Source organism: Alligator mississippiensis, chromosome 3 (assembly GCF_030867095.1).
Source record: "Alligator mississippiensis isolate rAllMis1 chromosome 3, rAllMis1, whole genome shotgun sequence".
Lineage (NCBI taxonomy): Eukaryota > Metazoa > Chordata > Crocodylia > Alligatoridae > Alligator > Alligator mississippiensis.
In genome coordinates, this window is record NC_081826.1 from 274,938,619 (window position 1) to 274,963,647 (window position 25,029).

The 25,029-nt window shown below is 45.0% G+C and overlaps 2 protein-coding genes across 6 annotated transcripts; both read right to left on the minus strand.

Annotated features, from left to right (window-relative positions):
• Positions 1-1,082: 1,082 nt before the first annotated feature.
• On the minus strand, positions 1,083-18,052 carry FBXO4 (F-box protein 4). 3 transcript variants are annotated; one of them, XM_019496100.2, is made up of 7 exons: positions 17,828-18,052; positions 15,846-16,081; positions 13,704-13,924; positions 12,008-12,083; positions 10,507-10,685; positions 7,028-7,203; positions 1,083-3,795 (listed from the first exon to the last, which is right to left on the minus strand). In XM_019496100.2, the coding sequence occupies exons 2-7, from the start codon at positions 16,058-16,060 to the stop codon at positions 3,706-3,708; spliced, it is 957 nt and encodes a 318-aa protein (XP_019351645.2). In that variant the 5' UTR covers positions 16,061-16,081; positions 17,828-18,052; the 3' UTR covers positions 1,083-3,705. The 3 variants fall into 3 exon arrangements, with proteins under 3 accessions (XP_019351645.2, XP_059581188.1, XP_059581189.1); XM_059725205.1 differs by lacking the exon at positions 17,828-18,052 and adding an exon at positions 17,515-17,795; XM_059725206.1 differs by lacking the exons at positions 7,028-7,203; positions 17,828-18,052 and adding an exon at positions 17,515-17,798.
• A 546-nt stretch (positions 18,053-18,598) lies between these two features.
• RIMOC1 (RAB7A interacting MON1-CCZ1 complex subunit 1) lies at positions 18,599-23,790 on the minus strand. 3 transcript variants are annotated; one of them, XM_059725207.1, is made up of 6 exons: positions 23,686-23,790; positions 22,749-22,855; positions 22,157-22,303; positions 21,641-21,772; positions 20,571-20,685; positions 18,599-19,070 (listed from the first exon to the last, which is right to left on the minus strand). In XM_059725207.1, the coding sequence occupies exons 1-6, from the start codon at positions 23,771-23,773 to the stop codon at positions 18,787-18,789; spliced, it is 873 nt and encodes a 290-aa protein (XP_059581190.1). In that variant the 5' UTR covers positions 23,774-23,790; the 3' UTR covers positions 18,599-18,786. The 3 variants fall into 3 exon arrangements, with proteins under 3 accessions (XP_059581190.1, XP_019351389.1, XP_019351390.1); XM_019495844.2 differs by lacking the exon at positions 23,686-23,790 and adding an exon at positions 23,250-23,539; XM_019495845.2 differs by lacking the exon at positions 23,686-23,790 and adding an exon at positions 23,233-23,537.
• Between the last annotated feature and the right edge of the window lie 1,239 nt (positions 23,791-25,029).

Here is a 25,029-nt window from a genome sequence, read left to right on the forward strand (position 1 = left end):
TGTGGGGGTGGTACGGAGCTGTGGATACTCCCTAATATTGGGGTACAACAATGGGCAGCCTCCCGCCTTAGTTAGCAACTCTTATTAATTACCAACAAGACGTGGTGGGCGAGACAAGTGGGCGGCGTGCCCAGAGGCAGGTGGGGAGCTAGCTGTGGCTAGTGAGGGATGCCCACCTCGCAACAGACACCCGTATATACAACTTTGAAGTGTTCTGCCTTTATACATTTACAAAAGGCAATTACCCAATTGACAGTCCACAGATAAATCACTTCCCTCACTAAACCCAGCATAAAGCAGTTTTCCAAACTTCTTGGTTCTCCCTGGCAACCCTCCCTCCTTTTTCCCCTCATGCTCCTATTCTAATTACAGCAAGTGTTCAAGTAAACAGTTAGGTAAGAATATTCTTTCAGCACGTGTTTAGACTGGCCCAATCTCCAAGTTCCATAAAGCTTGTAAACACTCCTCCAGTGCTTGATATAATAGCAACTAATGAAAAATGATAGACTGAAATGTGCGGGGGGGGGGGGGGGGGGGGGGGGATATTTCTTCTCCACTGACTGAGGAATCTAGCTTATTTCTATGTACCACAACGGATTGCAGGTATTTAGCTGTATTCCAAGGCAATATCTTTTTCCTTTGGGCTTTCCACAAGCAGTGCGCTCTATATTCAGATATACGCTATTATGTGAGAAAATATAATTGTTCATCTTTTGTTTCAATGCAAAACTAAAATGTGCACCTATGAACAGAACAGCACTATTTTGTCTTCAAAGATCAGCTTGTTTTCAAAACATTGCCATTACTTGCAATCGTAAATAGTTACTAAAGCCTAAATATATCAGTAATAGTTTATATGCATTAAGTGTTTTTTATGCATTTTGTGCTCCAACATCTGGAAGATGGAAGCTGTTACTATGATGCACCCGTAACTAAGAAAAAATATGCTGGAAAATATAAAGAATATTTTTTCAAGTCGTCTCTCACTTTCTACTGTTCATAATACCTTCTGAAAAAAGAAAAAATGTCTCTGCAGCATTTTTTAAACCTATACAAATAAGAGAAAGATCTATAGATGTTGCCACCTTTAAAAATAATTTATTATCAACACATTTTTTGAGGGGGAAAAACATGAAAAATGCCTTTACAATAATTATTGCATAAACAGAACATTAAAATCAGATGTAAACCTTGCTAATTAAGACACACAGGGGAAAAAAATCAGTCAGAAATGCTGTAACTTAGAACAAGCACAAGTTCCAGGGAAAGAGGTTGTGATTTAGGATCTCCACCAGCCTTAGAGGAGAATGAATCCTCCTGCCAAAACCACATTGTTGTGGTAGTGCAGAAGAATTAGAGAGTGATGTACATCCCCTCCACAGGACAGAATAAGCCACTGCAGAATTATTATTATTGCTATTTACAACTGGCAGGAATTCACACAATCTCATTACAAATTATGCTTATTTGTATGTACTTTAAGATATTTATCCTGAATAGCAACAGAGTATTGTACCAGATACATTCCTATAAAGTATCTTATAGAAGAACCTTACATACACAAAACAGCTCTTTCCCTTTGTCTCTCTCACCTATTCACCTCCATAGTGAGGCAAGTTTGCTCAAAATGGTTGATGCCTTGTTGCACTTCCCAGCACCATGAGGACAATTCAGTGCTGGAGTCTCCCAGGTATTAAAATTGCATTTCTTCAGATCGACTTTCAAGGTCTCCTTGAATCTCTTTTGCCCACCTCTACAGTCGTGACTACTGGCAAGTTGAGTATAGGACCTGTTCTCGAACCTGGTTGACAGGTAACCTTATGATCTGTCCTGTCCAACAGAGCTAGTGCCATAAAACATGGCTTCAATGCTGGTGGTGTTTGCTTGAGACAGAACACTGGCATTCATTTTCTTCCAATTGATATCCATTCCATCCTTCCAACTGGATGGAGGATTTCTGAAGGCATTGCTGATGGTAATGTTCCAAGGCTTTCAGGTGTGCCAATATGTTGTCCAGGTTTCACACCATACAACAGGGAAGGGATGACGAGAGCTTGGTAGTCAAGAAGTTTGCTTTGGGTCATGATGATGCCATCCAGTGATAAGAAAAATAAGGGCTTCATCCCCTAGAGTAGGTATTTCAAAGATACTGCCCACAGGCCAGATCTAGCCCTTGTCATTTGGTGCTGCCTTCAGGTCTCAGTCTGGGCCCACACACTGTATGCACCATGCACCAAACCATCCCTGCACACTGGACAGAGATGGATCAGGCATGCACACTGCACACAATAAGTGGGGGCAGTCTGGCACATGCACTGTACATAGGGCCCACGCTGGAACAAACCTACATATTGGATTTAGCATGCAGGCCCATGGGGCAGTTCCACCTGGCAGTAGTAGACGAACAGCCTGGAGACTGATCTGTATGTTTTTTGCGTTTATCTAGGCTGTTGTTGCCACAAAGAACTGTCCCGTATCAGGAAGAACTTGGGTGGCCAGACTGGGAAGTGTTGTAGCACAAGCAGGCAGCAGCTTCCCAATCAGGCTCTGCACTAAACCCAAGATGAGCATGGGACTTCACCAAGTGGCAGCAGTAGTGGCAGCAGCAGCACCTCAACTGAGAAGCACTGAGGTAAGCTGAATCAGTACAACAGTGCTTCTCAAGTGGGATTCTGCCAAATTCAGAAAAGTTATGGAGGGTACCTTGAATAAAAAAAGGTTGAGAAGCACAGGTCTAGACACTGCTCCTCCAAAGAGTCCTTGTATTTATGGTATATGGCACACTTCTGTTAACCATTTAAGGAATACACTATGCAAGAGTCAGGTGTCTGATTTCTGCCATCTCCAATAAATACACTTAATTAATCTGGCTACGCTTACAAAGAGAGGGCTGTGCTGGAACTAAGATAACAGTGGCTGAAATATCTACAAAATGGTTTAAACCAGAGGTGCTCACCCCCGGCCTGTGGGCCAGATCCAGCCCCTCGGGCTGTACCGTCTAGCCTGCAGGACTCCCCACGGATCCTGCAAGGAGCCCTGCAAGTTGTGGCCTTGCACACTAGATCAGGGATGCAGGGCAGCAAAGGGTCCAATCCTGGTACATGGTGCGGTGGGCAGGGGCAGCATGACATCCCCGGAGCCCAATTCTGGCTGGGCAGGGACAGCATGGAGCCTGACTAAGCAGGGATGGAACAGAGCCCTGTACCACCTCTACCTGGCCAGAATCAGGCCCCAGGGCCCTGCACTGTCCCCACCCAGCTAGGATCAAACTTTGGCTGAGTGAAGGCAGCTCGGAGCCCCAGGGCCTGATCCTGGTGCATGGAGCCTGATCTGGCCTGCAGATCAGCCTTGCAGCATTCATCTGACCTGCAGGACCAAAACTGTGAGTACCACTGCTTTAAATTATAAAAAGTGCTGGGAAAGGAAGGCACTACAAAGAGTGCAATTTAAAACCAAATCCAATCTAACCCAACCCAAACCCATGATATTTTTTTTTAATGGCATCAAGCCATGTTTGCTTATGGTTGCAATAATCCAAATCTGTGTTAGAAGAATGCTAACTTTTAAAATATATGCAAAAATGCAGGGCCTGCCTTTTAATTTTCTGATCAGATAGTGCAATGTCAGGGTGAGATTCTCCCTCCATGTGCTTTGCAAATACAAGTAAAGCTTTCTAGTTTATATAGTATGGCAAAATAAGTTTGATCACTGTGCATTTTTATGTTCAATCTCTTCAAGCAACCACTCAACTCCATTTAGCAGTCCAGTTAAATTAGCAGCTACAGTATCCTGCACCTGTAGAAACAAGAAAGGCCAATGTGTTATATTGATATTAATACTGCATGTTACACTATATTAACGCTGCAAGCTGGCTCTTAAAGTCAGTAATACTCATGTCAATTCTGCTTGTTCTCACAGAATCAGAGAAAATTAGGGTTGGAAGGTACCTCAAAAGCTCATCTAATGCAACCTCCTGCTCAAAGTAGGACCATCCACAGCCGGATCATTCCAGCCAGGGTTTTGTCTAGCCGAGTCTTAAAAACCTCCAAGGATGGAGATTCCATCACTTCTCTAAGTAACCCATTCCAGTACTTCACCACCCTCCTAGTGAGAGAGCTTTTCCTAATATCCAACCAAAACTTCCCTTGCTGCAACTTGAGACCATTGCTCCTTGTTCTGTCACCTGCACCACTAGCTCCATCCTCTTTGGAACCACCCTGCAGGTAGTTAAAGGCTGCTGTCAAATCCCCCTTTAGTCTTCTCTTCTGCAGACTAAACAAGCCCAATTTCCTGTGCCTCTCCTCCTAAGTCATGTGCCCCAGCCCCCTAACCATTTTTGTTGCCCTCTGCTGGATTCTCTCCAATTTGTCCACATCCTTTCTGTAGTGGTGGACCCAAAACTGGACACATTACTCCAGCTGTGGTCTCACCAGTGCAGAATAGAGGGGAATAATTACTTCCCCTGGTCTGTTGCAATGCTCCTACTAATGCAGTCCAGTATGCTTTTTGCCTTCTTGGCAACAAAGGCACAATATTGAATCATATTCAGCTTCCTGTCCCCTGTAACCCCCAGGTCGTTTTCTGTAGAGCTGCTACTTAGCCAGTTGGTCCCAAGCCTGTAGCAGTGCATGGGACTCTTCTGTCCTAAGCCCAGGACTTAGTACTTGTCCTTGTTGAACCTCATGAGATTTCTTTTGGTCCAATCCTGCAATTTGTCTAGGTCACACTGAATCCTAGCCCTACCCCCCCAGCGTATCTACTATACCCCCCCAGCTTAGTGTCATCCGCGAACTGGCTGAGGGTGCACTCAATCCCATCTTCCAAATCACTAATGAACACATTGAACAAAACCAGGCCCAGGACTGACCCCTGGGTATCAAATGATACTGGCTGCCAACTAGATCTTGAGCCATTGATCACTACCTGTTGAGTCCAACAATCCAGCCATCTTTCTATCCACCTTACAGTCCATTCATCCAGCCCATACTTCCTTAGCTTGCTTGCAAGAATGCTGTGGGAGACAGTATCAAAAGCCTTGCTAAAGTCAAGGTATCATCCACTGCTTTCCCTGCATCCACAGAGACAGTCATCTCATCACAGAAGACAATCAGGTTGGTCAGGCATGATTTGCCCTTGGTGAATCCATGCTAATCGTTTCTGATCACTTTCTTCTCCTCCAAGTACTTAGAAATGGATTCCTTGAGGATCTGCTCCATGATTTTTCTGGAGACTGAGGTGAGGCTGACTAGTCTGTAATTCCCTGGATACTCCTTCCCTTCCGTAAAGATGGGCACTATATTTGCCCTTTACCAATTGTCTGGGACCTCCCCCAGTCGCCACAAGTTTTCAAAGACACATAATGGACAGCGATTCTTCAATCACATTGGCCAACTTCCTCAGCACCCTTGGATGCATTGCATCTGGCCCCATGTACATGTCCAGCTTTTCTAAATTGTCCCTAACCTGTTCTTTCATCACTGAGGGCTGCTCACCTTCTCCCCAAACTGTGCTGCCCAGTGCAGTAGTCTGGGAGCTGACCTTGTCTGTGAAGACCAAGGTAAAAAAGCCATGGAGTACTTCAGCCTTTTCCTCATCATCTGTCACTAGGTTGCCTCCCCCATTCAGTTTGGGATTCCCTGATCTTCCTCTTGTTCCTGATATACTTGTAGAAATCCTGCTTGTTACCCTTCACATCCCTTGCTAGCTGCAACTCCAGTTGTGCTTTGGCCTTCCTGATTCCATCCCTGCATGCCTGAGCAATATTCTTATACTCCTCCCTAGTTATCTGCTCAAGCTTCCACTTCTTGTAAGCTTCCTTTTTGTATTTAAGATGACTGAAGAGTTCTCTGCTAAGCCAAGCTGGTCGCCTGCTATATTTGCTATTTTTCCTGTACATTGGGATGGTTTGTTTCTGCACACTCAGTAAGGTTTTTTTAAAATACAGCCAGCTCTCCTGGATTCCTTTCCCCCTCAGACTGACCTCCCAGAGGATCCTGCTGCTTACACTGTAACACAGTTAGGTATTTATATACCTGGTAAGCAAATAAACTGCTTAAATTCATAGCATCTTTCAGCTTCAGTGTTTACTTTGTAAACTAACTGTGCTCTGAAGGAAATGCAGCTATCAAAGGGTTACTATGGGAGGCCTTGAAATTGATAGTCCATTTCAGAATTGCTAGCTCCCTTCATTTTCAAGACTTCTAATAAGCTGTGAGACTGACTAGCTCTCATCATTTTCAAAGCTTCTGATAACAACCCTGAACCTTCATAACTGCTATGAGAATCCTTGAAAGTTTCAGAGATGCTAGTGCTACACACAGCACTGTGGACTTAATGAGCGTTACTTACATTAAGTTTGGATATGCGAGTATTCCAGGTAAGTGCATAGCCTTTTTTCAGTCCTGAGGCTGAATGCTTAATTGAAATATGGCATACTCACAAAACACTACTCTCCCCAAAACCTTACCACACTTACATGTTTTGTGCAAGTCAAAGTGTTAAATAAGTTCAGGACCTCAAGTGCTGAATAAAGGTTGTGCACTGAAAAAGATTAGAAGCAGCACAGGATACAGACAGGTACGTGTAAGCTGACCAACTAATAAGCTTCTGCAAATGACAAGAAAAAGAGGCTTGTGGTTAAGTTACTGGGCTGGGATTAAGGAGATCTGGTCTGAAATCAGTGGAAGTTTTGCTGCTGACTATAAAGCCAAGATTTTACCCCACATTCCATACTTGCTCTGCCATAATCTTCATGTATGACTTTAGGCAATTCACTTCATTTTTCTATGCTTCAATTTCTCATCTAAATAACTGGGATAGTACTTCCTGTCACAGAAGCATTGAGATGCTAAATTCATGTTGTTTGTTCAGATTTATAATATATTCCTATTGTTTGTTCAGATATTAGTGTGTCAACAGCTATACTGATAATTAAACAGTAGGAAAAAGCATCTTGTGTCTCTTACTCAAAGAAAAAGTTATAAAGACGACAATTAAAAAGAATACTAGAGATTAAAAATAGAAATACCATCCATGGCTGCCTTAGCTGGTTTAGTTGCAGTTGGTGTGCCATGTAAACACATGGAATTCTTTTAACGCCATCATAAGAGGTACAGGATAAAAACAGCACAGGTCTGTTTTGGGGCCCAAGAGCTGGATCAATCATTGCCAAAATATGGGCAAGTTCATCTTGACGATCGTGTACTAAGAAAAAGATTACAACGTGAATATTAAACTGTATGCAAAACCCACTTGTACGGTAAAGCTCAACTTCATTACAGATTTATTTTTATTGTTAGAAAGATACCCATCATTGTAGTTTTATGCATACCTCCCAAGAGATAACCCAAGTCACAACAGACCATTTTAGAAATCTCTCTCATTTCCCACTGACACAGTTTAGACATCCTGTTACTCTCCTTCACCACCTTCCTGTTCTCTTTCTACTCCTTCCTCTAGACAGTTCAGCACAGCTGAAGGATCAAACAAAATGTAAGTGCTCCGGTATTAAAAGACTAGTCAATTGCCTGTCAAGAAAGATGGGGGGTGGGGGAAGCGGGCCCCACCCCCAGGTCCATGCCCGCTCACCCCTTCCCTCCTGCAGCTTGGGGTCTAGGCCTGCTCCCCTCTTCCCTGCCGCAGCAGTGGACAGAGAGGAGGAGTGGGCCTGGGCCCCATGCGGGGGAGGACCAGGCCTGAGGGTGGGGAGAAGGTGGGCTGCTGAGGCGGGGAGGGGGAAGCAGCAGGGCCGGGCCGACCCGACAGTGACCTAACCTGGGGATGGGAAGAGCAGGCTTGGGGCCGACACAGGGGCGGGGGGAGGAGGCTTGTCCCCCACCCCCTCTCCAAGCCACGTCGGCCTGGGCCCGCTGCTCCCCCTCCGCAGTAGCAGGCCAGCTTCTCCCCCGGCTCGGGCTCACTCGTCCTCCCACAGCTACCACATCCGTCCTGCAGGCGGCCACAATGGGAGGGGGGGCGAGGCCAGCTCCAGCGGCCTTGGCCCTCCCCTCTGGTCCACTGTCACCAGCTGCAGGGAGCAGGGCAGGTTCCGTCCACTCCGTTGCTGCCGCCTCCAGGGAACAGGGCTCCCACCTCCATCCACTGTGTCCCTGCCAACATGGCGGTGCTCTGCTGCACTGCCACCTCCTGTCTAAATGCTTCTTCACACTCTGATTGGCTGTTTGTCAGCCAATCAGAATGGGAATAAAGTGTTATGGACATACAGACAGACAGATTAAGGCTTTTATAATATTAGAATATTCAGGACACATGACTTCATTATAGTTCTATGTTGTCTAAAAAGGAAATTAGCTGCTAGGAACAAACTGAAAGATTCATATTAGAGAAACTGTCAGTCTCACCTCCATCCCTGGCAAAGTCTTTGAAAAAATTATCAAGGCTCACATTTGTAAGAGCCCGGCAGGACAAATTATGCTGACGGGAAATCAGCACAGGTTCGTGGCAGGCAGATCATGCCTGACCAATCTAGTTTCTTTTTATGACCAGGTTATGAAACGCCTGGACACAAGAGGATGGGTGGATGTCGTATACTTAGACTTCAGGAAGGCCTTCGATACGGTATCCCACCCCATACTGGTGAACAAGTTAAGAGGCTGTGACTTGGATGACTACACAGTCCAGTGGGTGGAGAATTGGCTGGAGGGTCGCACCCAGAGAGTCGTGGTGGATGGGTTGGTTTCGACCTGGAAGGGTGTGGGCAGTGGGGTCCCGCAGGGCTTGGTCCTTGGACTGATACTCTTCAATGTCTTCATCAGTGACTTGGACGAGGGAGTCAAATGTACTCTGTCCAAGTTTGCAGATGACACAAAGCTATGGGGAGAAGTGGACATGCCGGAGGGCAGGGAACAGCTGCAAGCAGACCTGGACAAGTTGGACAAGTGGGCAGAAAACAACAGAATGCAGTTCAACAAGGAGAAATGCAAAGTGCTGCACCTAGGGAGGAAGAATGTCCAGCACACCTATAGCCTGGGGAATGACCTGCTGGGTAGCACGGAAGTGGAAAGGGATCTTGGCGTCCTAGTGGACTCCAAGATGAACATGAGTCGGCAGTGTGACGAAGCCATCAAAAAAGCCAATGGCACTTTATCGTGCATCAGCAGATGCATGACGAATAGGTCCAAGGAGGTGATACTTCCCCTCTATCAGGCGCTGGTCAGACCGCACTTGGAGTACTGCGTGCAATTCTGGGCGCCGCAATTCAAGAGGGATGCGGATAACCTGGAGAGAGTCCAGAGAAGGGCCAGTCGTATGGTTAAGGGCCTGCAGACCAAGCCCTACAAGGAGAGACTAGAGAAACTGGATCTTTTCAGCCTCCGCAAGAGAAGGTTGAGAGGCGACCTTGTGGCTGCCTATAAGTTCATCACAGGGGCACAGAAGGGAATTGGTGAGTATTTATTCACCAAGGCGCCCCCGGGGGTTACAAGAAATAATGGCCACAAGCTAGCAGAGAGCAGATTTAGATTGGACATTAGGAAGAACTTCTTCACAGTTCGAGTGGCCAGGGTCTGGAACGGGCTCCCAAGGGAGGTGGTGCTCTCCCCTACCCTGGGGGTCTTCAAGAGGAGGTTAGATGAGCATGTAGCTGGGGTCATCTAGACCCAGCACTCTTTCCTGCTTATGCAGGGGGTCGGACTCGATGATCTATTGAGGTCCCTTCCGACCCTAACATCTATGAATCTATGAAACTCGTTAGATTATACATCACAAATCAAATGCACTGAATATCAACCTCCCTTTGATGAACTGGTAAATCAGAAATACAGAACTACTTAAGATTAGATCAGAGAATTAAATTGTATTCTTCTGTTCGGAAAGCAAACAGAAAAAAGAACCCCAGAATACTTCACCAAAACAAGATGCCAGCATACTGCCAGACAATGAAAAATTAGATATTTAATAATTTCTTCTAATGTACATATTGAAATACAATTTTATCAAACATTAGATAATGAACAGTGCCCTTAAAACAATGCTAGTTGGTCTAATGAAAGATATCACTCTAAGAAAATCCTTGCCTCTTACATAATTTCTAGAGGATCATGGCTACAACATCACTCTTATACTCCCTTAAGACAACCCATTAACAAACTCAATTCTTCTGTTTGACCTTTTTAAGTCCTCATCTAATTTGGTCTGATCTTTCACTTCGACTTAAAACAGCATACTGAATTATTTACACAAAAGAGTAACTGACTCTTTTTGTTTTTATACTGTAACAAAACCATATAGTTTCCTCATTAGTGTCTTTGTAGAATTTATTTCCTCAACTGTCCAGCAGATTCAGTAGCTTTCCTTTGTGTGGTTTCAGAACAACTTACAAACTCCACTGAAGCCAAGATTTTACAATCCTTCATGACAATTAGTATACTCTGCTGCACTCCAAGTGAATGACATTTCCAGAATCTAACTGTTCAGGTATAAATTCTCTTATACTAGTGGCATCTTAAACATTCACGAAAGAGTCAATACAGTTAAAATATTCCTTACTTTTATTAGCTTCTGCATTAGCAACATAGATGAATCCATCAACTACTTCGCACACCTTTTTAACTTGGGCAATTACATTATAATGAACTGCCTGATGATTCCCCTCAATACTGCTCTCTTGGTAGAACATCTTATTGACTGTAACCGTTTGTTCTCTTCTTGCTCTCTTTCTTTCCACGCTGAAAGACAGAAAAACATCTAAACAAAGTGCCCAGTTTGCTTTGGAAGAACATTAGGAAGGCTGAAGCTTGGAGCACATAAAACATAATGAAGGGAGAGGGCAATAGCTAAAATATGCAGAGCAATTTCATCCTCAAAATTTGATTGCCCATTTCGCAAAACACAGCCCTGGATGGGTTTGGAAAGAGTTTCAAAAAGGTGCTCACATTTAGCCTCACACATGATTCTGTTTACACTGGATTTATGACCCAGATACCTTGTTCCAGGAGGACCCAAACCCTCAGACCTACCACAACCTCTCCATTCAATTAGAAGTGAATTTTATTGCTACACAGTGATAGCAGATAAGAATAAAGCAGGCAAGGCAAACACAAATAATCCCCTGCTCCCGATTCTATATCTAACAGTCCTAGAGCTGTCACAGAGGGAAGGTACATCTGGTCAGTATGTGAGCTTCATTCTGAGGTTCTCTCTTGAATGTCAGATATCAGCAGCCTGGAGGTCCAGGGCTGAGCCCCCCGCCCAGCCATTGGGGTGGGTGACCTGGCTGGCTGTGCACCCTCTGTCCTTGGTGGCCTTGGGCTCCCCTTTCAGGAATCCTTTGCTGCTCTGAAATCCCTCATTTTGTTTTCTCTCTCCTCTGATAACTCTTCATCTCTGAGCATCATGGATTGGTCTCCCTGTGCTCATCATACTGTCCACTTTTCTGTCCTGCCAGCATATTCCTTTGTTTCACAAACCCATCATATGCACACAAATCTTAATTTATGTATTTACTAGTCTTCTTTCACCAAAGCTGGAAATCCCAAGGACTCTGCAGTTGGCACTGTGACCCAATGCCACCTTATCTCTTGTTGTGGAACAGCGTGGTACGTCTTCAATTTTCAAGCCTATGTGTTTGCTGGCTTCAGACACAGTGGGCCTTAGAGGAAACTGTCACAAACAGGCTTTTGGAAATCAATTAACCCTTGCATTCCCCTGGATCATTGTTCTAATGCAATGTCTACATTACCTACAAGCCAATTCCCAAAACCAAACCTCTAAATATCATTTTCTAGCCATCAACTCATGCAGGTCCATAGTGACTGACACTTCTTTGGGGTAGGTTTGGAAAACAAGGCCTGACATTTTATCCACACAGTTTTCAGGTAAGATAAATTAGATTGTGCAAATGCAGTTGATGTATTTTACCAAAGATGTTTCCATTACAAAAAGAATCTGGAACCTGGACATCCAAGCAACATCAATTGCTAAGATCAAGAGGAAAAGCAGAAATACCTGAGAAAAGTCAATGCTATTTTTTGTAAAGAACAAACCTTACCTGGTAGTCGAATACAATGTCAGAATGTTGAATTTCTGATTGTTATTAAAATAAAAACTGATTCCTGATCCAATCCCTACGAGGGCAAAGATGAACATAAGGAATCAAAATATTCAGTTACAGACAGCAAAAGCCAAGGCTGAAAATTCTATCAGAGTTATAAATACATCTAAACATGTATGTATGTCTATTACAACAAAATACATTTGTTACTTCAGAATGGAATTTTAAATATACACTAAGTTGATCATACAGAGCTGCTGGTGTGAATTTAATTCAGTATTGAGGTAAGAAACTGAGTGACACTATCATCAATTTCTAATACACAAGGTAAATTGTCATTGGACTGCTTTATGGCAGTAGCACCACAAACTCCCCATCATGGTCTGGATCTGTTGCCTATTCTAAAAACATGCATGCAGAAAGGGTCTCTGAAAAGCCTCTGTTTAATTTAAGGCAAGATGCAATCATCAAGACACAAGAAAGAAAGGAGAACAGTACTATAAACACACATTTTCATGTGTTATCTAAAAGTTTAGCTTAGACCCCAATTCAGTTATGATTAAATAAGTAGCGCTGGTTTCCAATCAAGTTATACTGTATTCTGATTTGGAATAAAGATAAATGAAAGATGTTTAAAGCAACTGCTTGTGAATGTTTTTCCTGTTTGTTAATCATTGAATCCCTCTTCAGGCATTGCTCTTTTATGGCTAATCTCATATCTCCTGTAGTTTTATGTAAGACAGTACAGCAGAAAATCAGGTCCTTCATCCATGTGATTTTTTTTTTTTTTTTTTGCACTTCTGCATTTTTGCTTTAAAAACCATGTAGTCCATCACCTAACTACTGTCCAGACTGATCCATAATCTGGCATCCTTGGGCGTGTGTAGACGAAATGGGGGCCCTAAATTGAAGCAGTGGGTTTTTAAAAACACCACTTCAATTTAGGGCTGATAAAACCCCCGTTGTATGCACACAATGACTTACTTGCCTCTCTGGCGGCAGGGAGGGGAGGGTGAGCTGCTGGCAGGCAGAGTGGTCCCTGGGTCGCAGAGCAGGGGGCTGGTGCTTCCTTCCGCGGCAGCGGTGAGCCCCCCTGCCCTCGTGGCACCTGCCTGCAGGCACCCACCTGGGGCAGTCCTAGGGGGCACCACAGCGGGAAGCACTGGGTCCCCACGCAGCTCAGGCAGGTAGGCTCCAGTGCAGGGGGAGGAATCAGGCTCACTACTTTTTTGTTTGTTTGTTTGTTTCCCTCTCTTGGGTGGAGCCTGCCTTCCCGAGCTGTTGCCAGGCTGCCTCTGGGGCTTCTGGCAGAGCCTGTGAGCTGCACAGAGCCCCAAGCTTCGTTCCACAGCTATAGGGCAACAAACTAAAACACGTCAGAGGAGTTTTAGTTTGCTGCGCCCCAAGTCATTTAAGGCACATTACGATGCTGAATTTCCTACAACGGCTGAAATTAATGCACAATACACTGCCAAAGCATGCAAATACTGACACAATTAAAGCACTGCAAAAGTATTTAGCTCACTTCAAAGTGTTGTGCACACATGCCCCTCATTTATTTCCTCCAAGAAGTCAAAGAGAAAAAGCAATTCTGGTTTAACACAAATGCATTTAGTTTTAAGGAGGGCTATAAAAGAGACCCCAAACACATCTTTACTTTTGTAGGAAAGGTTTTGAAGAAAAACAGCATTACCGTGAATTTGTCTTAGAGGTAAATCTGCTATTAGCAACGTCTCTGGGCAAGTCATCATCTTTACCACCAAGGATTCATCCAACTCCTCTAAACCTGGTCCAAACATGGCAAAGCGAGGCTCTGCCTGTGTGACGAGTGACTGCAAAAAGGAAGTCACAGCTCTATACTTGGGGCGGTTTGATTTCAGACTTCTCCTCATCTGCTGACAGCTCTTTCTGTATCTGTGTAAAATAGACGGAACTAGAAATTAAACACAAAATACAGAAGAGATATTAATCAAATGGCATCATCTGCTGGTTAACTCAAGCACAAGTCAGTAGTGTCTGAGAGCAGTTAAAAAGCCAGTAGTTACCTAGCAAGAGAATAAGAAGCCTCATTCAAGTAAGAAATGTTGGTGTTTAAGGGCCTGGATAGTGATTCAAGAGAACTGGGAATGTAGGGCCCTGGAGGGGTAGAGTGGAGATGGTGCAGAGCAGTAGAAGAGTAAGGGAATCAATAGATCCAGAGACAAGAGACGGAATATAAAGACAGAAGGGAAAAAGGGCCGGGCCCAGGAGCTAGCTGAGAGTAAAGGAGAAGAAGGGCTTTTGCATGCTAGACCACAATCCCCATCAGAACCTAAAACCAAATCTTGCATTCTTCATTCTCCATATTCCTGTGTTTTTATTACATAGCTGCAAAACCCACAGACAAACCATACATCTCACTCCCCTCTAGTCTTTGATCCATCTGTTGAATTAACACTTGCTACTACCACTAGTTAGTCTATTGGTCTATGCTGTGGGCCTGACTATCCAGACGTGGATGATGCCATGCTTGGAATTAACACATACCTATGTGGTGGACTTTTTTTTCAACTTTTTTATTAAGTTAGAAAAATACATCTAAAAAAAAGGTTAAAAAAATAAGGTTGCAACCAAGTTATATATCAGAACTAAGGTTAAGTAAACTGGGTGCCTTTGCATATTCATTATGATACTAACTGCATAAAAACATGATACTTTTCTGTATAACACCTGCCTCATTCAGCACATATGATGGACCTGTTCTGGAGATCAACCAATGTTGTAAAGGAGACTGAAACTCACCAGGCAAACTTCATTTGCTGTAGAAACTGGAAGTACTGTATAGTAAAGCAGAGGATTGCAGGAACTGATTAATCATCTTGTGGCTAAGGCAGCTACAATGACACCCTGGAGAACTGGATTCTATCCTTGCCTCTGCCACAGGTCTTCCACATGATGCTACACAAATCACTTGCACTTCATTTTCTATGGGTTGTCATTAATTGAATGCTCTTCTGTACCCAACTGTATCGCTGATTTTAACACATAAATGCTAAATCCTCTGAAAACCTCAGTCACTAGGTGCCTTAAATCAGCCATACCAAATTAAATGACACTTTAGGGCTTCATTCACTAACTCCAAAATGAGGATATTGTCATACAGGAGAGGTATTGTGAAGATTAATTTATGTTTGTGAAGAATCTAGGGTCTGTGGGCAAAGCTCCACACAAGCAGCCAGGAGAAATAACTAATTTGTTATTCAACTCAGAGCCTGGATGCAGGAAGTTAGAAAAGGACATTAAATAAATAAAATTAAATAACATTTTAAAAGAAAAGCAAAGCCTAATGGCCCATTTTTGAGTACCCAACTTTATAATATTAATAACCTTTTCAGGTAGTTTTTGGCTATGTATGGACAGAATGCCATACAATTTATTATACTTGGGTTAATTACAATAAATTTCATAAAAACTAAAGTTACATTTACCCTATGTTAAGGATCCCATAGTACTTTTAGTAAAAGTAGTGGTTCGCACCAGTCTTCTCCTCCCTCAACGTTTACTGGGTAGCACTGTTAGGGTGACACCATTTATGTAGTCTTTTATATGCATGATTCACAAGCTTCTTTGAGACATTTTAGAATGAACAGGGTTGTAAAATATACATGCTTAGATACACTAGCTTAGAATGTGGAAACTAACTTTCCAAAAAAAAATTAGATTTGATTCATAAAAACATTTCAATATTCAAGCAATGTATTCTTGGGGCTTGGCAGAGTTTTAATTGCTTGGTACAAAATCAGAGTAATTTAGTTTTACAGTATTAAGACACATTCATTGAAACTATGACACTTACATTGCCATGTAGTCATAGAGTGTATTATCATTTATCTCAGAAAAGGCTCTATTAAAGATTTCCACATCTGGGAGTGACTTCCAGTCAACAGAAGACCAAGATGGGAGATCCCTCAAGAGAAAATATCGCCATAGCAATGGATCTTGTACAGCTAGCCTCCAGTATTGGTTTGTACTTCCCAAGTGGCACAGGTCTTGGGGTGAGAGAAAGGACATAATGTATAACTGTACGTCAATCTGAAACAATAAAGAAAAATCATTTTTAATCTTCCAAGCCACAGCTGGTAAAAATATGAGATACAAAGAGTGAAAAAGAGCGAATACATTGACATAACACAACAGTTTAAACAGAAAAGAAATAGATTCATTGATTTTAAAGCCAAAGGGACTCTTTGATCACTTAGCATGACCATCTGCACAACACAGGTCATATATTACACTCATGGATCCCTGAGGAGCAGGCACTTATAGCTGAATGAGAGTATTGGTTTCAGCAAGACATCCAGTTGTGACTTGAGGAATCCAAATGATCCTTTATGCCCATGTTAAAAACATTCACCTTATGTCTAGACTGAGGTCTGATGGCTTCAGCTATTGAACAGGTTATACCTCCAATCCCTAGATTATAGGTTCTCAGAAGCAGAGGAGGCAAGAGAAGGCTGGAAGCGCAGCTATGGGGCAAAGGGGGACTAGTCGAAACGTTCCCCCTTTCCACTTGCACTATTTCTGGCACAGGCAGTAGCAAAGCAGCAGGTGAGCTAATCTGTTAACTTTGCTCTGGAGGCCCCCCGCATTTTCCTTCCTGAGCTCCCTGGTGCAGTGCCAGTGAGGGTGTCCCGGCAGCATGCCTGACCAGAGGGACCACAAAGAGCTAGGCTGGTGGTTCCCAACCTTGTTAGACTCAAGGCACCTCTCAGAAAAGGCAACCTCTTAGTTTCCACTTGGTTTTTGACTGGGGGGGTGGGGGGTGGGGGTGTTTAATAGAGCTGTTCTGCTGCAAAGGACTCAGAAAGACACTTGGTTGGAAAGTTTTCATGGACTCCTAGAACAGCCACCCTGGAGGGACCTCGAGGTCGTCTAGCGCAGCGGGCCTCAGCCTTTGTTGTACCAGGACCCATCTGCAAACATCGAGGGCTGGTCCCGGACCGGTGCCCCTCAGCCCTGACCCGCTGCCCTCGCCCCAGCACGTGGGGAAGGGGGAGGCCCCAGCAGCTCCTGGCAGGCTGCAACTCTGCCCGCCTGCAAGGGGAAACCCCGCATTTTCCTCCTTTAAAGGAGAATCCATTTCTCAAGTTTGTCCGTGACCCTTTCATATACTCTCGAGACCCACTTTTGGGTCGTGGAGAAATGCCGACATCATCCAACCCCCGCCCGAGGCAGGATTGCCCCTATCCAAAGCATCCCATCCCGCCAACCCCGACACAACAGGGCCCTGGCGCCCGCAGGGACCAGGACAGACAACGTCCCGCTTCTAGGAAAGGTTGTCAAGACGGCCGGCCCGGGACCCCACAGCCCCGGCTACAGGAAGGCGGTTGCCGGGGCCGCTCCCATCTGGCCGTGGGCTGAAACTCCTCCCTGACCCCAAAACTGGCGATGGCTCTGCTTGAAATCTGTGGGGTGGCACGCGCTGGAGAAGCGCCGGGCCCAGCCCAGCCCGGCCCGGCACCCACCGGCAGGCTCTGCAGGGCGCTGGCCGGGGCGGGGGCCAGGGTCGCCGCCTGCCCGTCGCCGCGCTGCCGCGGGCCGCGCCGCCACCTCTCCCGCAGGAGCCGCAGGCTGCCGCGCAGCGCCCACTCCATCGCGCCGGCGCCAAGCGCTGCCGGGTCACGGCCCGGCCCGGCCGCAGCCCGAGCCCGCTCCGCTCCGCTCCGCCGCCTGCCGGGGCGGGGCGGGGCGGGGCGGGGACACGGCCGCGCTCCGGAAGCCCGCCCTGTGCCCGCCCCGGTCTCGGGGGAGCCGGTCCAAACTCCCAGCCCTCCGCACCGGCTCCTCATCAGGCTCGCGGGCCGGTGCTGTCTCGAGGTGGCTCGGCCGGGAGAAGGGGTGCTTCACAGGCCAGCTGTTCTCCACAAGGCCAAAAACTCTCGCCCCGCCTGAACCTCAGACCCCCACAGAAGAGGGGAGCCTCGAAAAGGGGCGCACCCCCGGGCCCGGGCGGGCGGAGGGAGCCGGGCTGGGGCAGCCGCAGCGCGTGCAGGCCCTGCTCGGGGCTGCCGGGAGCAGGGCGAGGGGAGGAGCGGGGCTGGGACACGGGGGGGGCAGAGGGAGAGCCGGCAGGACCGGCACAGCTGCGACTGGGAGCCTAGGCGGACAGCTGTGAAGCATTTTGTGGGACCAGAGACTAGTTTGAAGCTTCCCCCCTCCCTAGCTGTAGGAGGGTTTGGGGCTTTTGAAGTGCGGGTATGGTGGCTTGATATTCCCTTCCCATGATCTGGTGCCTGTTCTTGGAGAGTTTAATCAATGTCACTGCTTATTACCTAGACTCTCAGTGTATGTGCCTTAGTGTTATTTACTAGTGCCTGTCCCTTTCCCCTTAGCCCACTGGCTTGTGACCCTAACCCTCAGCATCCCCTACATAAATGTAGAGATGTCACGTTTCAGCTCCCTGTGCCATTTGCAGTTTGACCGATACACTACCCCGCTGACCTCTCCACACTTCCATACTGAGAGAGCTGGCAAAGTTTATTACTTGATAGACTGCTTTAGGACCCCAAACCACACTTCTCCTCAGCCAACTTCAGGCTACAACTGAAAGAGGTTCCAGGAGTAGTTATATTTAAAAAAAGGCATTCAGAAGTGTCATTGTTTCAACAACGCAGCAGAATAATGAAAGACATCAGAATACAGTTTTGGTAGTGTTCTTAGTACAGCAGTGACCATCTCTTCCTATTTCTGTTCTTCACGTTGTGACTTTTTTATTAGGGATAGATGATACGAATTAGTTACTTCAGTAAGGTCTTGAAGTAGTCCAAGATTTGTTTTGCAGTAGCTGTGTTCCAGTTTTGTCCTTTTAAAGGGCCCTCACATACAGCAACATATGTCATTAGGATTTTTTCTCCTTGCTCTCGGAAATCCAGCACCGCACTGTGGGAGCAGTAATGTGATTCACTATTAGATTCCAAATTTGTTTTGTGGCTTTCTTGCTTCCCTTCACAATACTTCAGGCTCCAATAACACATTTCTCCACTGTACATCATGGCTAGCAAATGGGTATCACTAAATATACCTGCAAAAAGAATTGAGATTTTGAACAACATGCTGTTAATTACTAGCAAAATTAGTACGTTTCAACAACAGGCCACAAGAATTTTCTCGAAAACATAATATCATTCTTTCTATATAACCCTGCGTAAAATGAAGAGGGAGTGGTGAAGTAATTTGCCCTACCTAGATCATCCATTAGGCCAGCGTTTCCCATTTTTAGGTATGTGTGCTGTGGGATGAAAAAGGTTGGGAAACGCTGCATTAGGCTATTGAGAGAGCTGAGGATACCACTCCAAGGAGAATCCTAGTTCATTTACTCTATCCACTCTGCCTTCCAATAAGTTAGAGGGTTTAATACCGAGCTTGCCACATACTGACATTATTTCAGAAAGGTTTGCTGACATATTTTATAACCCATTGGAGTAAATTCAGAAAAAGTCACTTCAAAGGAAAACAATTTTTATTAGGTATACATACATATTTTTGCATGTCCACAGCTCCCAATTCAACTTTGTAATTTAACATTTGGACATAGGGCCCTATAGTTAGTATTCCTCAGTCTTTAGCACTTTAACAAAAACATGTTCACTAAATCAAGATGATGTTTAAGATAAGGGAGATACACTCCATTAAGCTCAACCTCTTACATTTTAAAAATAAATTGTTCTTGTGACAGGACTAAACTAAAAGGCCTTGATGACTGTCCTATTCTTCCCAACTCCACAACATGCTTTCTATAACAATTTGCGTGATTCATTGAACCAACTTGTACAATCAGTTTCATCTCTAAGGTGAGCACTCTCTCAAAAGGATCAGAGGAATAATGATAACTTCTCACTATTTTTAACTCTAAATAAAAAAGCAACACAAGGATAGAGGGATTGTGAAGCTAAACTCAGCATTATTAAGAGGCTTTGAGCTTTCTAGATACGTGTGCTATGCTTTCCAAGCTACACATCCACTGGATACAGCGCACATTGTAACGGTAAAATTCTCCCAGCTCTGTCCAAGATGATGCTATACCAACCTGGAAGCAGCATTTCTAGCAGCTTGCAAGTGGTAAATTCCCTACATCTATTTGATCCCAGACCTTTCCACTGAGATTCCTTAGCACCAATTGTAATCATGCTTGTACACAAAACATGATTACTGACAGATTAAAAAAACCCACACATATGGTTATCAAGCAGTCTTCAGATGCAAATGCATCTGGACACTACTGGTCTGGATCAGAACTGACTAACTATGTTCAATGTAAAAGACTCTATAACCCAGAACTGTGTCTTTCAGCTATCTATTTTCCCAAGCTGAATTTATAGTTATGCTAGTTTTCTTTTCTTCTCTCCCCTCCACAGTTCAGAAGACACAAAAGGAACAATTTTTTTACATCACTGCTCTTGGGTAGTTCTGTAATTTTTTGTTCTTAAAAGGGGAGACCATTTGCAACTGGGTGAAATTCTCCCTGCTTTAAAAAAGTATAGTAAAAGAGCTTATAGAAGGAACAAGGAAAAAAAGTATTTACCATCACTCAGAAGTCTTGCGGTGTCTGCATCATTATATGAGACTTCTTCATTTAGCTGAACAGGGCATCTAAATCTAAGCATCTTCAGCAAATAATGAATTCCATCATTAAGACACTAAAATATGACATACGAAGAAAAATTAAAAGAACGCATTTCATTACAAGTTAGATGAACTGTAATTCAATTAATTTTGGACAGAATTATTTTCTGTTAAACATTTTATATCAAATAGGAGGCATGTTTCCAAGGCAGAAGTCATATATTTTTTAAAAGTTTATTAATCAGGATTCATAAATCCATGTAATTGATTTTTCCCCCATCTGCAGTACTCAGACACTTTACAATTATATTGCTTTATTTGTGACTTTAGAGCGGTCAATTTTGCTAGTTTAAATTGCTATTTTTGAGAGATTATATCTTTAAATTTTGCATGAGCCCAAATTTAATATACAGATTTATAAAGAGAGGATTTTCAGGTAGCCTTTTTATGTAGCTGATGAAAAAAATTAAATATTCAACAAATAAATTACACTGAGGCCCAGAGCTCAATTTTTCTGAAAGTGCTCAGGTGACTTAGAATCTTATTTCTGAATGTGATTTAATATATTGCATCTAATAGAAAGTCGGTGGGATTTAACAGTCTACAAGCTAACATATATAGGTTGGCTGCATCAGTACAAACTACAGCGTAACTTAAGCTGTTATAGCTATGCTAGCGTAACTTGTCAAGTACACACTTATTCCAATAAAATAATTTTTTTAATCAGTGTAGCTGACTACACATTGGAACAGGCTTAAAATAAGCAGAGGTCTCTACTCCTGTTACAGAATGAAGGTGACCAGGAGGGGCTTATTATTGGAAGACTGACCGACCGACCGGTATAATGGTCTATTCACCAAAACAGGAAATCTTACAGTAGTTTAAAAAAAATCTGACATGCTTTGCAGATATTGTGATTTTGTCAAGAGCTGGGATCTAACTCAAAATGAAGAGCTTGTCTGAAGATCACTGGACCAGTGACTCTGTTATGATTCCAAGAAGTTTAAAGTGGAAGAGAAAAGGCTTTACCTTTTTAAACCATTCAGCGTTTTCTGTTAGCCATTCTCCCCTTTCTTTCACAGTGTGACAGTACATGTAGAGTAGGGCTCCTTTTCTCCAGTATAAACATTCTAACAACTCTATGCCAAGAACTTTCAGGGTCTGAAATAAAACCAAACATGTTGCTAAGCCAAATGTAAACTTTTCAAGCCTTACAAAGAAAAATATAAAAAGACTTTGTTTTAGTCCCATGACAAAAACAAATGAACAAGCAAACAACTTTGTTGGTGTTTACTGTTTGTATTTCCCTACTAAAAAAGCTGTCTGTGAATTCCGACTGGCCTAACTGGGAAAAGAACTGTAAGAGGTACCCTTCACTTCCACAGAGCTGCTTCTAACAATGGTCTGTGGACAACTCTCTCATACACACATATACAAATCAAACTTTCTTAAACTTTCAGACTTTGAGGTTTAACCATCAAAAATTTAAGAAGTATGCTTTGCTTTTTTTAGTTAGTGAACATGCTTTCACAATTCAGCACTCACCTCCTGGTGCATATTGCTTTCCTTAACCACAATTTCTGGTTCTAAAAGAAGACAGATTAGTTCTTTAACTTTCTGTAAAGAAGACTCTTCTGGAAAATCTTCATCCACAAGCTTGTTCTCCTCAAAATATGTGATGTCCAACACAGCCTAAAAAAGAAAACATATAAAATGCTATCAATAAGAATATTCAAATAGATCATTACTCTTCATAAACAGTAAAATATGAGCCTGGATCTAACATAGCGATTTTTAAAGTTAATTCTTTGTAGCAATATTTAGATTAGAAAAATCATACAGACTTGAAATATGTAAAACTTAAGTTTGCAATAGTTTTAATCAATATAGACACTGCATCTGTGTGGATACTGATAATGCTGCGGGTCACAGAAGTTACGTTCCATCTGTTGTGGCTAGTCTCCAACCCAGACCACAACCCAGACAGGTGCTTTCTGAAACGGCTCCTGACCACTGCACTGTAACTGGAGGCATCTAAGTAATAGGAACATGAAGGAACCCCTTACTGTCACAGCTCCTTTAATGAATTGAAAACTTGGGGAGTCCTTAGAGTAACTCTCTCATTTAAATACAGTACCTGAGTATACAGCTGCAAGAGATATGAAGGATTTACATTTTCTTTATCTTCTCTGCAGAGGTCTTTCAATTTCTCCAGTGTCATGGAGCCATTTACTAAGAAACTATCTGTAGAGGGGGGAGAAGAGAGAGATTGGCTGGAGAAAGCCAGTTCTTAACCTTGAAGTGCAGGTCCCACAAATGATCTGGTTTCTAACTGAGGAGTCTTTAGGGTCCCCCGGGCCATGTGGATGTTGGTACTCGCAGAGTTTGGCTGCGGTGCCCACTGCACGATCTGATGCCAGCATGAACACTGCATGCCCCCAGAGGCCAGCGGTGGTGGCGGTGGTGGCAGTGTTGGCAGCAGGGGCACTGTGGCAGCGGTGAGCTCCCTCAGGTAGCCACGGTGGTGTTGGCAGGGGCAGGCTGAGCAGGGAGCTCCTGCAGGCAGCCGCAGAGGTGGGGAAGAGGGGGCAGAGGTGGGGAAGAGGGGGCTGAGCACCAACCGGTGGTCGACAATCACCCGCAGATGCCACTGGCCGCATCGGTGGTGGAGGTGAGCTTCAACTGCCTGCAGACACTGCCAGCATTATCAATGGTGCTTTCTGCAAGGGGTGCATGGCCAAGCTCAGGGGCTGCACATGCACCCCCTTGTACCCCCCTACACATTGTCAATGGTGCCTGAGGGCATAGAGCTGACACTCCTGTGGCCGCAGGGGTGGATGGGGGGGGACACAAGTCTGCAGGCCATATTAGACCCACGTGCCAGTTCCTCATGGATCCAGCGAACGGACAGGCTCCTGTCAGTAGGATCCGGCACCTGGGGATGGTCTGCAGGACAGGCCCAGGCCCCTGCCAGGGCGCGGGCAGGAGGGCTGTGCGGGCTGGATGCGGCCCGCAGGCCGTAGCTGCTCCGACCGCGCCCCCCGGACCCGGCGCCAGGCCCCGCGAGCGCTCACCGCCGCCGCCCGCCGCGCCCAGGCCGAGCAGCCGCTGCCCGAGCGCCGCCAGCCGCGGACGCAACGCCCGCCCCGCCAGGCCGGCCATGGGCAGCCGCCGCAGCCCCACGTGACAGCCCCACCACGAGAATCACGTGACTCCAGGGCTCCCTCTGGTCACGTGACTGCTGATCTGAGCCCCGGTGCCGCGCAGGGAAGGCGGAAGAGGCTCCGCCGCTGCGCATGTGCCTTGGGGCTGCGTGCCTCAGCACCGGCTGGCCACGTTGGCAAGCGCCAGGGCAATGTTGCGGGGCGTGGTCACAGAGGGGCGGGACCTCCCCAGATGGTCCCCATTGGTGCTGTGCTGGGGCGGGTCCCCCCACGGCGGCTCCCATTGGTGCTGGGCCCGGACAGCATGCTCAACGCTGGGAGGCAGGCGCGGGCTACTCTGGGGTGCTGCCAACTCTCATGGTGTTTGGACCTATGCTTAAAATCTGCGCGTCGGGCATGTGAATAATATATATATATATATATATATATATATATATATAAAAATAACTTTTTCACATTCGCAAAGCGTAGACTTTAAGAACAACTCCAAAAACCATGAGAGTTGGCAATCCTGACACTGGCACCTCACAGCCCCGACCAGAGATAAATGGCATCCTATCCGCTGCCGTTGTGTGACATGCTGTGTGAGAAGACGGGGGGAATAAGCGTCCCAGAAGCAGCTGTTTTAGAAATACCCAAATCACCCTGACACCGTGCCCCCGAGTCAAACCTGAGACTGGGGAAGGTTGTCCTGGGTGCACTGCCACCCCTTCCCCTGTCTCAGGTGTAACGCCATTGAGTCGGTGCAGAGAGCTCTTGGTCTTTTCCTTGGCCGTTTATGCCCAAGATTGCTCATTCTAACCCCGGGTTCTGCCTGTTTGACTTCCTTGCTTCTCTGCTGACCAGTGAAAAGTATTAAGTCTTAACGATAGCTTTAACCTTTCAAAGTACATGGCAACAGTAAGGCAGTTACCGCCCACAGCCCTGCCTGTCAGGTTTGTCTGACACAGGGAACTGTATTTTTGTCTTGCTGACAAGCCTGTCTTCTGGGAGCCTTGGCAACCCCTCAGGGGCTGCTGCCTGCTTTTTGTGGCTTTCCTGAAACCTTGACTCTCACTATATTTAATGAAACACAATCAAGTGTTTTCTAATTCTTTAAAGTTAATTTAATCTTGGAAAGCCTCTCCAGACACAGACAAAAACAACAGTGGCTTTGATGGAATTGATTGAATGAGCACCCAATTGGAAAGAAGATTTAAAACAGCAATCCAAGGGGTTTCTATTTTAATTGTTTTTGCAGCTTCTTTCCATACT

Excerpts from the sequence above, each read along its gene's own strand:
- RIMOC1 (XM_059725207.1), bottom strand. The coding sequence starts at position 23,773 with ATGGCCGGCCTGGCGGGGCGGGCGTTGCGTCCGCGGCTGGCGGCGCTC. Across the intron at positions 22,856-23,685 it reads GGGCGCGGCGGGCGGCGGCG|ATAGTTTCTTAGTAAATGGC; the intron begins GTGAGCGCTCGC and ends CCCCCTCTACAG. Across the intron at positions 20,686-21,640 it reads ACGCTGAATGGTTTAAAAAG|TGTCTTAATGATGGAATTCA; the intron begins GTAAAGCCTTTT and ends GTCATATTTTAG.
- FBXO4 (XM_059725205.1), bottom strand. The coding sequence starts at position 17,643 with ATGGAGTGGGCGCTGCGCGGCAGCCTGCGGCTCCTGCGGGAGAGGTGG. Across the intron at positions 13,925-15,845 it reads CTCTATGACTACATGGCAAT|ATACAGAAAGAGCTGTCAGC; the intron begins GTAAGTGTCATA and ends TATTTTACACAG. Across the intron at positions 3,796-7,027 it reads AGCTAAGGCAGCCATGGATG|GTGCAGGATACTGTAGCTGC; the intron begins GTATTTCTATTT and ends TTGTTTCTACAG.